Here is a 12,638-nt window from a genome sequence, read left to right on the forward strand (position 1 = left end):
TTATTACACTTCAGTTTGTATCCCACCATGATCTTGAGATGGAAAAATGGGTCACTTTCTTACCAGTTACTGTTGGTGTCATGGGCGTGGCCCTCACTAGCACTGTGCTCATTACAGAGGAGAGCTGTTCTTGGACACTGGGGAGGTCAGTGAAGTCAGACACTGATAGAGCGTAACTAGGGTCATATGATATCTTCTGCAGCTCTCTACTGTCAGAGTTCCTTGTTCCAATGCCAATGGCAAAGATGCCCTGCTGTTTGAGAGCAGAGGCTGGGGCATCTACATTGTCAAAAGAACTTCCACCATTTAGCAGGATCAACATCTGTGGAACACCTTGCAGGCGCCTACTCCCGGAGGAGTTTGTAAAGACGTTGTCCCTGACGTACTGGAGGGCTGCCCCGGTGTTGAGGGGTCTGCCTCCTTTGTGTTTCAGCCCTCTGACCGAATCCACAATATCCTCTCTGGTGGTGTACGTGTTCAGATAGAAATGGACCTCTGCATCTCTGCTGTACTGGACCACAGAGACACGGTCTTTGTTTTGTCCCACATTGAGTTTCTCCACCACTCTCTCAACAAAATCACGCATGGCAGGGAAGCCATTCCTTGTGCCATCGGAACCATCCAGAAGGAATACGATATCCTTTTTGGCAGTGTCAACTGAGAAAAAGACAGGAAGACAAACAATAAAAACCTCTGCAAAAAGTACGCTCGTGGCCTGATCATCAATTGGTGGGCGTGTTTTTTTGAAAGCGCCTAGCACTGCCTACTTCAATTTTAAGGACTTGGAAAGCACACCGCTACCTTTCTTTAAATGCACACATGGAGCTAAACAAGTATCACACTTCATGACTTTCTTTCCTTCCTTCTAGTTAAAAAAAGTCAGATAGCCCTTCAAGCCAGCAAGAGGATGTGCTTTTGTTGACATACCAGGTACAGTTGGTGACTCTGGGGTGACGTCAACAACCACAGCTTCCACGGAAGACTGAAGTTGTTGTTGGACACTGGGAAGGTCAGTGAATTCAGACACAGATAGAGCATAACTGGGGTCGTAGGATATCTTCTGCAGTTCTTTGCTATCAGAGCTCCTGGTTCCGATTGCAAAGGTCAAGACTCCCAGCTGTTTGAGAGCAGAAGCTGGTTCATCAACACTGTCAAAAGACCTTCCACCACTTAACAATATCAGCACCTGTGGGACTCCTTCCAGGCGCCTGCTTCCGGCAGAGGCCGTGAAGACATTATCCCTCACGAACTGGAGAGCTGCTCCAGTGTTGAGGGGTCTTCCGCCTTTGTGCCTCAAACCTTTAACAGTGTCAAGGACCTCGCCCTTTGTGCTGTACGTGTTCAGATAGAACTGGACAGCTGGATCTCTGCTGTACTGAACCACTGAGACACGGTCCTTGTTGTCATCCACACTGAGTGTCTCTACTACTCTTTGGACAAAGTCTCGCATAGCTGGGAATCCAGTTCTAGTACTATCAGATCCATCCAACAAGAACACAACATCCCTTCCTGGTGCCTTTCTGTCCACTAGGGAACACAAAATTTGAGACATATTTAGTTTCATGTGTCAAACCTTTCCCGTGTTAAAGTCAGATGATGAAAGCTGACCTCAACCTTGACAATTTACTCTATTAATGCTTGCACAAATGATTTTCTCCTAAGTGGCACTGGCTGACTCAAACTCAGTAAGAATACAATTTATTACACTTCAGTTTGCGTCCCACCATGATCGTGGGATGGAAAAATGGGTCACTTTCTTACCAGTTACTGTTGGTGTCATGGGCGTGGCCCTCACTAGCACTGTGCTCATTACAGAGGAGAGCTGTTCTTGGACACTGGGGAGGTCAGTGAAGTCAGACACTGATAGAGCGTAACTAGGGTCATATGATATCTTCTGCAGCTCTCTACTGTCAGAGTTCCTTGTTCCAATGCCAATGGCAAAGATGCCCTGCTGTTTGAGAGCAGAGGCTGGGGCATCTACATTGTCAAAAGAACTTCCACCATTTAGCAGGATCAACATCTGTGGAACACCTTGCAGGCGCCTACTCCCGGAGGAGTTTGTAAAGACGTTGTCCCTGACGTACTGGAGGGCTGCCCCGGTGTTGAGGGGTCTGCCTCCTTTGTGTTTCAGCCCTCTGACCGAATCCACAATATCCTCTCTGGTGGTGTACGTGTTCAGATAGAAATGGACCTCTGCATCTCTGCTGTACTGGACCACAGAGACACGGTCTTTGTTTTGTCCCACATTGAGTTTCTCCACCACTCTCTCAACAAAATCACGCATGGCAGGGAAGCCATTCCTTGTGCCATCGGAACCATCCAGAAGGAATACGATATCCTTTTTGGCAGTGTCAACTGAGAAAAAGACAGGAAGACAAACAATAAAAACCTCTGCAAAAAGTACGCTCGTGGCCTGATCATCAATTGGTGGGCGTGTTTTTTTGAAAGCGCCTAGCACTGCCTACTTCATTTTTAAAGACTTGGAAAGCACACCGCCACCTTTCTTTAAATGCACACATGGAGCTAAACAAGTATCACACCTCATGACTTTCTTTCCTTCCTTCTAGTTAAAAAAAAAGTCAGATAACCCTTCAAGCCAGCAAGAGGATGTGCGTTTGTTAACATACCAGGTACAGTTGGTGACTCTAGGGTGATGTCAACAACCACAGCTTCCACGGAAGACTGAAGTTGTTGTTGGACACTGGGAAGGTCAGTGAATTCAGACACAGATAGAGCATAACTGGGGTCATAGGATATCTTCTGCAGTTCTTTGCTATCAGAGCTCCTGGTTCCGATTGCAAAGGTCAAGACTCCCAGCTGTTTGAGAGCAGAAGCTGGTTCATCAACACTGTCAAAAGACCTTCCACCACTTAACAATATCAGCACCTGTGGGACTCCTTCCAGGCGCCTGCTTCCGGCAGAGGCCGTGAAGACATTATCTCTCACGAACTGGAGAGCTGCTCCAGTGTTGAGGGGTCTTCCGCCTTTGTGCCTCAAACCTTTAACAGTGTCAAGGACCTCGCCCTTTGTGGTGTACGTGTTCAGATAGAACTGGACAGCTGGATCTCTGCTGTACTGAACCACTGAGACACGGTCCTTGTTGTCATCCACACTGAGTGTCTCTACTACTCTTTGGACAAAGTCTCGCATAGCTGGGAATCCAGTTCTAGTACTATCAGATCCATCCAACAAGAACACAACATCCCTTCCTGGTGCCTTTCTGTCCACTAGGGAACACAAAATTTGAGACATATTTAGTTTCATGTGTCAAACCTTTCCCGTGTTAAAGTCAGATGATGAAAGCTGACCTCAACCTTGACAATTTACTCTATTAATGCTTGCACAAATGATTTTCTCCTAAGTGGCACTGGCTGACTCAAACTCAGTAAGAATACAATTTATTACACTTCAGTTTGCGTCCCACCATGATCGTGGGATGGAAAAATGGGTCACTTTCTTACCAGTTACTGTTGGTGTCATGGGCGTGGCCCTCACTAGCACTGTGCTCATTACAGAGGAGAGCTGTTCTTGGACACTGGGGAGGTCAGTGAAGTCAGACACTGATAGAGCGTAACTAGGGTCATATGATATCTTCTGCAGCTCTCTACTGTCAGAGTTCCTTGTTCCAATGCCAATGGCAAAGATGCCCTGCTGTTTGAGAGCAGAGGCTGGGGCATCTACATTGTCAAAAGAACTTCCACCATTTAGCAGGATCAACATCTGTGGAACATCTTGCAGGCGCCTACTCCCGGAGGAGTTTGTAAAGACGTTGTCCCTGACGTACTGGAGGGCTGCCCCGGTGTTGAGGGGTCTGCCTCCTTTGTGTTTCAGCCCTCTGACCGAATCCACAATATCCTCTCTGGTGGTGTACGTGTTCAGATAGAAATGGACCTCTGCATCTCTGCTGTACTGGACCACAGAGACACGGTCTTTGTTTTGTCCCACATTGAGTTTCTCCACCACTCTCTCAACAAAATCACGCATGGCAGGGAAGCCATTCCTTGTGCCATCGGAACCATCCAGAAGGAATACGATATCCTTTTTGGCAGTGTCAACTGAGAAAAAGACAGGAAGACAAACAATAAAAACCTCTGCAAAAAGTACGCTCGTGGCCTGATCATCAATTGGTGGGCGTGTTTTTTTGAAAGCGCCTAGCACTGCCTACTTCAATTTTAAGGACTTGGAAAGCACACCACTACCTTTCTTTAAATGCACACATGGAGCTAAACAAGTATCACACTTCATGACTTTCTTTCCTTCCTTCTAGTTAAAAAAAGTCAGATAGCCCTTCAAGCCAGCAAGAGGATGTGCTTTTGTTGACATACCAGGTACAGTTGGTGACTCTGGGGTGACGTCAACAACCACAGCTTCCACGGAAGACTGAAGTTGTTGTTGGACACTGGGAAGGTCAGTGAATTCAGACACAGATAGAGCATAACTGGGGTCGTAGGATATCTTCTGCAGTTCTTTGCTATCAGAGCTCCTGGTTCCGATTGCAAAGGTCAAGACTCCCAGCTGTTTGAGAGCAGAAGCTGGTTCATCAACACTGTCAAAAGACCTTCCACCACTTAACAATATCAGCACCTGTGGGACTCCTTCCAGGCGCCTGCTTCCGGCAGAGGCCGTGAAGACATTATCCCTCACGAACTGGAGAGCTGCTCCAGTGTTGAGGGGTCTTCCGCCTTTGTGCCTCAAACCTTTAACAGTGTCAAGGACCTCGCCCTTTGTGCTGTACGTGTTCAGATAGAACTGGACAGCTGGATCTCTGCTGTACTGAACCACTGAGACACGGTCCTTGTTGTCATCCACACTGAGTGTCTCTACTACTCTTTGGACAAAGTCTCGCACAGCACGGAATCCAGTTCTAGTACCATCAGATCCATCCAACAAGAACACAACATCCCTTCCTGGTGCCTTTCTGTCCACTAGGGAACACAAAATTTGAGACATATTTAGTTTCATGTGTCAAACCTTTCCCGTGTGAAAGTCAGATGATGAAAGCTGACCTCAACCTTTACAATTTACTCTATTAATGCTGGCACAAATGATTTTCTCCTAAGTGGCACTGGCTGACTCAAACTCAGTAAAAGTACACTTTATTACACTTCAGTTTGTATCCCACCATGATCTTGAGATGGAAAAATGGGTCACTTTCTTACCAGTTACTGTTGGTGTCATGGGCGTGGCCCTCACTAGCACTGTGCTCATTACAGAGGAGAGCTGTTCTTGGACACTGGGGAGGTCAGTGAAGTCAGACACTGATAGAGCGTAACTAGGGTCATATGATATCTTCTGCAGCTCTCTACTGTCAGAGTTCCTTGTTCCAATGCCAATGGCAAAGATGCCCTGCTGTTTGAGAGCAGAGGCTGGGGCATCTACATTGTCAAAAGAACTTCCACCATTTAGCAGGATCAACATCTGTGGAACACCTTGCAGGCGCCTACTCCCGGAGGAGTTTGTAAAGACGTTGTCCCTGACGTACTGGAGGGCTGCCCCGGTGTTGAGGGGTCTGCCTCCTTTGTGTTTCAGCCCTCTGACCGAATCCACAATATCCTCTCTGGTGGTGTACGTGTTCAGATAGAAATGGACCTCTGCATCTCTGCTGTACTGGACCACAGAGACACGGTCTTTGTTTTGTCCCACATTGAGTTTCTCCACCACTCTCTCAACAAAATCACGCATGGCAGGGAAGCCATTCCTTGTGCCATCGGAACCATCCAGAAGGAATACGATATCCTTTTTGGCAGTGTCAACTGAGAAAAAGACAGGAAGACAAACAATAAAAACCTCTGCAAAAAGTACGCTCGTGGCCTGATCATCAATTGGTGGGCGTGTTTTTTTGAAAGCGCCTAGCACTGCCTACTTCAATTTTAAGGACTTGGAAAGCACACCGCTACCTTTCTTTAAATGCACACATGGAGCTAAACAAGTATCACACTTCATGACTTTCTTTCCTTCCTTCTAGTTAAAAAAAGTCAGATAGCCCTTCAAGCCAGCAAGAGGATGTGCTTTTGTTGACATACCAGGTACAGTTGGTGACTCTGGGGTGACGTCAACAACCACAGCTTCCACGGAAGACTGAAGTTGTTGTTGGACACTGGGAAGGTCAGTGAATTCAGACACAGATAGAGCATAACTGGGGTCGTAGGATATCTTCTGCAGTTCTTTGCTATCAGAGCTCCTGGTTCCGATTGCAAAGGTCAAGACTCCCAGCTGTTTGAGAGCAGAAGCTGGTTCATCAACACTGTCAAAAGACCTTCCACCACTTAACAATATCAGCACCTGTGGGACTCCTTCCAGGCGCCTGCTTCCGGCAGAGGCCGTGAAGACATTATCCCTCACGAACTGGAGAGCTGCTCCAGTGTTGAGGGGTCTTCCGCCTTTGTGCCTCAAACCTTTAACAGTGTCAAGGACCTCGCCCTTTGTGGTGTACGTGTTCAGATAGAACTGGACAGCTGGATCTCTGCTGTACTGAACCACTGAGACACGGTCCTTGTTGTCATCCACACTGAGTGTCTCTACTACTCTTTGGACAAAGTCTCGCATAGCTGGGAATCCAGTTCTAGTACCATCAGATCCATCCAACAAGAACACAACATCCCTTCCTGGTGCCTTTCTGTCCACTAGGGAACACAAAATTTGAGACATATTTAGTTTCATGTGTCAAACCTTTCCCGTGTTAAAGTCAGATGATGAAAGCTGACCTCAACCTTTACAATTTACTCTACTAATGCTGGCACAAATGAATTTCTCCTAAGTGGCACTGGCTGACTCAAACTCAGTAAAAATACAATTTGTTACACTTCAGTTTGCGTCCCACCATGATCGTGGGATGGAAAAATGGGTCACTTTCTTACCAGTTACTGTTGGTGTCATGGGCGTGGCCCTCACTAGCACTGTGCTCATTACAGAGGAGAGCTGTTCTTGGACACTGGGGAGGTCAGTGAAGTCAGACACTGATAGAGAGTAACTAGGGTCATATGATATCTTCTGCAGCTCTCTACTGTCAGAGTTCCTTGTTCCAATGCCAATGGCAAAGATGCCCTGCTGTTTGAGAGCAGAGGCTGGGGCATCTACATTGTCAAAAGAACTTCCACCATTTAACAGGATCAACATCTGTGGAACACCTTGCAGGCGCCTACTCCCGGAGGAGTTTGTAAAGACGTTGTCCCTGACGTACTGGAGGGCTGCCCCGGTGTTGAGGGGTCTGCCTCCTTTGTGTTTCAGCCCTCTGACCGAATCCACAATATCCTCTCTGGTGGTGTACGTGTTCAGATAGAAATGGACCTCTGCATCTCTGCTGTACTGGACCACAGAGACACGGTCTTTGTTTTGTCCCACATTGAGTTTCTCCACCACTCTCTCAACAAAATCACGCATGGCAGGGAAGCCATTCCTTGTGCCATCGGAACCATCCAGAAGGAATACGATATCCTTTTTGGCAGTGTCAACTGAGAAAAAGACAGGAAGACAAACAATAAAAACCTCTGCAAAAAGTACGCTCGTGGCCTGATCATCAATTGGTGGGCGTGTTTTTTTGAAAGCGCCTAGCACTGCCTACTTCAATTTTAAAGACTTGGAAAGCACACCGCCACCTTTCTGTAAATGCACACATGGAGCTAAACAAGTATCACACTTCATGACTTTCTTTCCTTCCTTCTAGTTAAAAAAAAGTCAGATAGCCCTTCAAATCAGCAAGAGGATGTGCTTTTGTTGACATACCAGGTACAGTTGGTGACTCTGGGGTGACGTCAACAACCACAGCTTCCACGGAAGACTGAAGTTGTTGTTGGACACTGGGAAGGTCAGTGAATTCAGACACAGATAGAGCATAACTGGGGTCGTAGGATATCTTCTGCAGTTCTTTGCTATCAGAGCTCCTGGTTCCGATTGCAAAGGTCAAGACTCCCAGCTGTTTGAGAGCAGAAGCTGGTTCATCAACACTGTCAAAAGACCTTCCACCACTTAACAATATCAGCACCTGTGGGACTCCTTCCAGGCGCCTGCTTCCGGCAGAGGCCGTGAAGACATTATCCCTCACGAACTGGAGAGCTGCTCCAGTGTTGAGGGGTCTTCCGCCTTTGTGCCTCAAACCTTTAACAGTGTCAAGGACCTCGCCCTTTGTGGTGTACGTGTTCAGATAGAACTGGACAGCTGGATCTCTGCTGTACTGAACCACTGAGACACGGTCCTTGTTGTCATCCACACTGAGTGTCTCTACTACTCTTTGGACAAAGTCTCGCATAGCTGGGAATCCAGTTCTAGTACTATCAGATCCATCCAACAAGAACACAACATCCCTTCCTGGTGCCTTTCTGTCCACTAGGGAACACAAAATTTGAGACATATTTAGTTTCATGTGTCAAACCTTTCCCGTGTTAAAGTCAGATGATGAAAGCTGACCTCAACCTTGACAATTTACTCTATTAATGCTTGCACAAATGATTTTCTCCTAAGTGGCACTGGCTGACTCAAACTCAGTAAGAATACAATTTATTACACTTCAGTTTGCGTCCCACCATGATCGTGGGATGGAAAAATGGGTCACTTTCTTACCAGTTACTGTTGGTGTCATGGGCGTGGCCCTCACTAGCACTGTGCTCATTACAGAGGAGAGCTGTTCTTGGACACTGGGGAGGTCAGTGAAGTCAGACACTGATAGAGCATAACTAGGGTCATATGATATCTTCTGCAGCTCTCTACTGTCAGAGTTCCTTGTTCCAATGCCAATGGCAAAGATGCCCTGCTGTTTGAGAGCAGAGGCTGGGGCATCTACATTGTCAAAAGAACTTCCACCATTTAGCAGGATCAACATCTGTGGAACACCTTGCAGGCGCCTACTCCCGGAGGAGTTTGTAAAGACGTTGTCCCTGACGTACTGGAGGGCTGCCCCGGTGTTGAGGGGTCTGCCTCCTTTGTGTTTCAGCCCTCTGACCGAATCCACAATATCCTCTCTGGTGGTGTACGTGTTCAGATAGAAATGGACCTCTGCATCTCTGCTGTACTGGACCACAGAGACACGGTCTTTGTTTTGTCCCACATTGAGTTTCTCCACCACTCTCTCAACAAAATCACGCATGGCAGGGAAGCCATTCCTTGTGCCATCGGAACCATCCAGAAGGAATACGATATCCTTTTTGGCAGTGTCAACTGAGAAAAAGACAGGAAGACAAACAATAAAAACCTCTGCAAAAAGTACGCTCGTGGCCTGATCATCAATTGATGGGCGTGTTTTTTTGAAAGCGCCTAGCACTGCCTACTTCATTTTTAAAGACTTGGAAAGCACACCGCCACCTTTCTGTAAATGCACACATTCAGCTAAACAAGTATCACACTTCATGACTTTCTTTCCTTCCTTCTAGTTAAAAAAAGTCAGATAACCCTTCAAGCCAGCAAGAGGATGTGCGTTTGTTAACATACCAGGTACAGTTGGTGACTCTAGGGTGATGTCAACAACCACAGCTTCCACGGAAGACTGAAGTTGTTGTTGGACACTGGGAAGGTCAGTGAATTCAGACACAGATAGAGCATAACTGGGGTCATAGGATATCTTCTGCAGTTCTTTGCTATCAGAGCTCCTGGTTCCGATTGCAAAGGTCAAGACTCCCAGCTGTTTGAGAGCAGAAGCTGGTTCATCAACACTGTCAAAAGACCTTCCACCACTTAACAATATCAGCACCTGTGGGACTCCTTCCAGGCGCCTGCTTCCGGCAGAGGCCGTGAAGACATTATCCCTCACGAACTGGAGAGCTGCTCCAGTGTTGAGGGGTCTTCCGCCTTTGTGCCTCAAACCTTTAACAGTGTCAAGGACCTCGCCCTTTGTGGTGTACGTGTTCAGATAGAACTGGACAGCTGGATCTCTGCTGTACTGAACCACTGAGACACGGTCCTTGTTGTCATCCACACTGAGTGTCTCTACTACTCTTTGGACAAAGTCTCGCACAGCACGGAATCCAGTTCTAGTACCATCAGATCCATCCAACAAGAACACAACATCCCTTCCTGGTGCCTTTCTGTCCACTAGGGAACACAAAATTTGAGACATATTTAGTTTCATGTGTCAAACCTTTCCCGTGTGAAAGTCAGATGATGAAAGCTGACCTCAACCTTTACAATTTACTCTATTAATGCTGGCACAAATGATTTTCTCCTAAGTGGCACTGGCTGACTCAAACTCAGTAAAAGTACACTTTATTACACTTCAGTTTGTATCCCACCATGATCTTGAGATGGAAAAATGGGTCACTTTCTTACCAGTTACTGTTGGTGTCATGGGCGTGGCCCTCACTAGCACTGTGCTCATTACAGAGGAGAGCTGTTCTTGGACACTGGGGAGGTCAGTGAAGTCAGACACTGATAGAGCGTAACTAGGGTCATATGATATCTTCTGCAGCTCTCTACTGTCAGAGTTCCTTGTTCCAATGCCAATGGCAAAGATGCCCTGCTGTTTGAGAGCAGAGGCTGGGGCATCTACATTGTCAAAAGAACTTCCACCATTTAGCAGGATCAACATCTGTGGAACACCTTGCAGGCGCCTACTCCCGGAGGAGTTTGTAAAGACGTTGTCCCTGACGTACTGGAGGGCTGCCCCGGTGTTGAGGGGTCTGCCTCCTTTGTGTTTCAGCCCTCTGACCGAATCCACAATATCCTCTCTGGTGGTGTACGTGTTCAGATAGAAATGGACCTCTGCATCTCTGCTGTACTGGACCACAGAGACACGGTCTTTGTTTTGTCCCACATTGAGTTTCTCCACCACTCTCTCAACAAAATCACGCATGGCAGGGAAGCCATTCCTTGTGCCATCGGAACCATCCAGAAGGAATACGATATCCTTTTTGGCAGTGTCAACTGAGAAAAAGACAGGAAGACAAACAATAAAAACCTCTGCAAAAAGTACGCTCGTGGCCTGATCATCAATTGGTGGGCGTGTTTTTTTGAAAGCGCCTAGCACTGCCTACTTCAATTTTAAGGACTTGGAAAGCACACCGCTACCTTTCTTTAAATGCACACATGGAGCTAAACAAGTATCACACTTCATGACTTTCTTTCCTTCCTTCTAGTTAAAAAAAGTCAGATAGCCCTTCAAGCCAGCAAGAGGATGTGCTTTTGTTGACATACCAGGTACAGTTGGTGACTCTGGGGTGACGTCAACAACCACAGCTTCCACGGAAGACTGAAGTTGTTGTTGGACACTGGGAAGGTCAGTGAATTCAGACACAGATAGAGCATAACTGGGGTCGTAGGATATCTTCTGCAGTTCTTTGCTATCAGAGCTCCTGGTTCCGATTGCAAAGGTCAAGACTCCCAGCTGTTTGAGAGCAGAAGCTGGTTCATCAACACTGTCAAAAGACCTTCCACCACTTAACAATATCAGCACCTGTGGGACTCCTTCCAGGCGCCTGCTTCCGGCAGAGGCCGTGAAGACATTATCCCTCACGAACTGGAGAGCTGCTCCAGTGTTGAGGGGTCTTCCGCCTTTGTGCCTCAAACCTTTAACAGTGTCAAGGACCTCGCCCTTTGTGCTGTACGTGTTCAGATAGAACTGGACAGCTGGATCTCTGCTGTACTGAACCACTGAGACACGGTCCTTGTTGTCATCCACACTGAGTGTCTCTACTACTCTTTGGACAAAGTCTTGCATAGCTGGGAATCCAGTTCTAGTACTATCAGATCCATCCAACAAGAACACAACATCCCTTCCTGGTGCCTTTCTGTCCACTAGGGAACACAAAATTTGAGACATATTTAGTTTCATGTGTCAAACCTTTCCCGTGTGAAAGTCAGATGATGAAAGCTGACCTCGACCTTTACAATTTACTCTATTAATGCTTGCATAAATGATTTTCTCCTAAGTGGCACTGGCTGACTCAAACTCAGTAAAAATACAATTTATTACACTTCAGTTTGCGTCCCACCATGATCTTGGGATGGAAAAATGGGTCACTTTCTTACCAGTTACTGTTGGTGTCATGGGCGTGGCCCCCACTAGCACTGTGCTCATTACAGAGGAGAGCTGTTCTTGGACACGGGGGAGGTCAGTGAAGTCAGACACTGATAGAGCGTAACTAGGGTCATATGATATCTTCTGCAGCTCTCTACTGTCAGAGTTCCTTGTTCCAATGCCAATGGCAAAGATGCCCTGCTGTTTGAGAGCAGAGGCTGGGGCATCTACATTGTCAAAAGAACTTCCACCATTTAGCAGGATCAACATCTGTGGAACACCTTGCAGGCGCCTACTCCCGGAGGAGTTTGTAAAGACGTTGTCCCTGACGTACTGGAGGGCTGCCCCGGTGTTGAGGGGTCTGCCTCCTTTGTGTTTCAGCCCTCTGACCGAATCCACAATATCCTCTCTGGTGGTGTACGTGTTCAGATAGAAATGGACCTCTGCATCTCTGCTGTACTGGACCACAGAGACACGGTCTTTGTTTTGTCCCACATTGAGTTTCTCCACCACTCTCTCAACAAAATCACGCATGGCAGGGAAGCCATTCCTTGTGCCATCGGAACCATCCAGAAGGAATACGATATCCTTTTTGGCAGTGTCAACTGAGAAAAAGACAGGAAGACAAACAATAAAAACCTCTGCAAAAAGTACGCTCGTGGTCTGATCATCAATTGGTGGGCGTGTTTTTTTGAAA

General features: G+C 47.0%; 1 protein-coding gene across 1 annotated transcript in view; it reads right to left on the bottom strand.

Moving 5' to 3' along the window:
- The window catches only part of col6a3 (collagen, type VI, alpha 3), a 43,723-nt gene that overhangs the window by 9,716 nt on the left and 21,369 nt on the right, over nt 1-12,638 (bottom strand). Inside the window, 15 exon segments of the mRNA XM_042427334.1 lie at nt 64-657; nt 928-1,527; nt 1,762-2,355; nt 2,628-3,227; nt 3,462-4,055; nt 4,326-4,925; nt 5,160-5,753; nt 6,024-6,623; nt 6,858-7,451; nt 7,723-8,322; nt 8,557-9,150; nt 9,421-10,020; nt 10,255-10,848; nt 11,119-11,718; nt 11,953-12,546. Coding sequence (XP_042283268.1) covers nt 64-657; nt 928-1,527; nt 1,762-2,355; nt 2,628-3,227; nt 3,462-4,055; nt 4,326-4,925; nt 5,160-5,753; nt 6,024-6,623; nt 6,858-7,451; nt 7,723-8,322; nt 8,557-9,150; nt 9,421-10,020; nt 10,255-10,848; nt 11,119-11,718; nt 11,953-12,546 — 8,952 coding nt within the window.

This window comes from Thunnus maccoyii, chromosome 11 (genome assembly GCF_910596095.1).
Source record: "Thunnus maccoyii chromosome 11, fThuMac1.1, whole genome shotgun sequence".
Lineage (NCBI taxonomy): Eukaryota > Metazoa > Chordata > Actinopteri > Scombriformes > Scombridae > Thunnus > Thunnus maccoyii.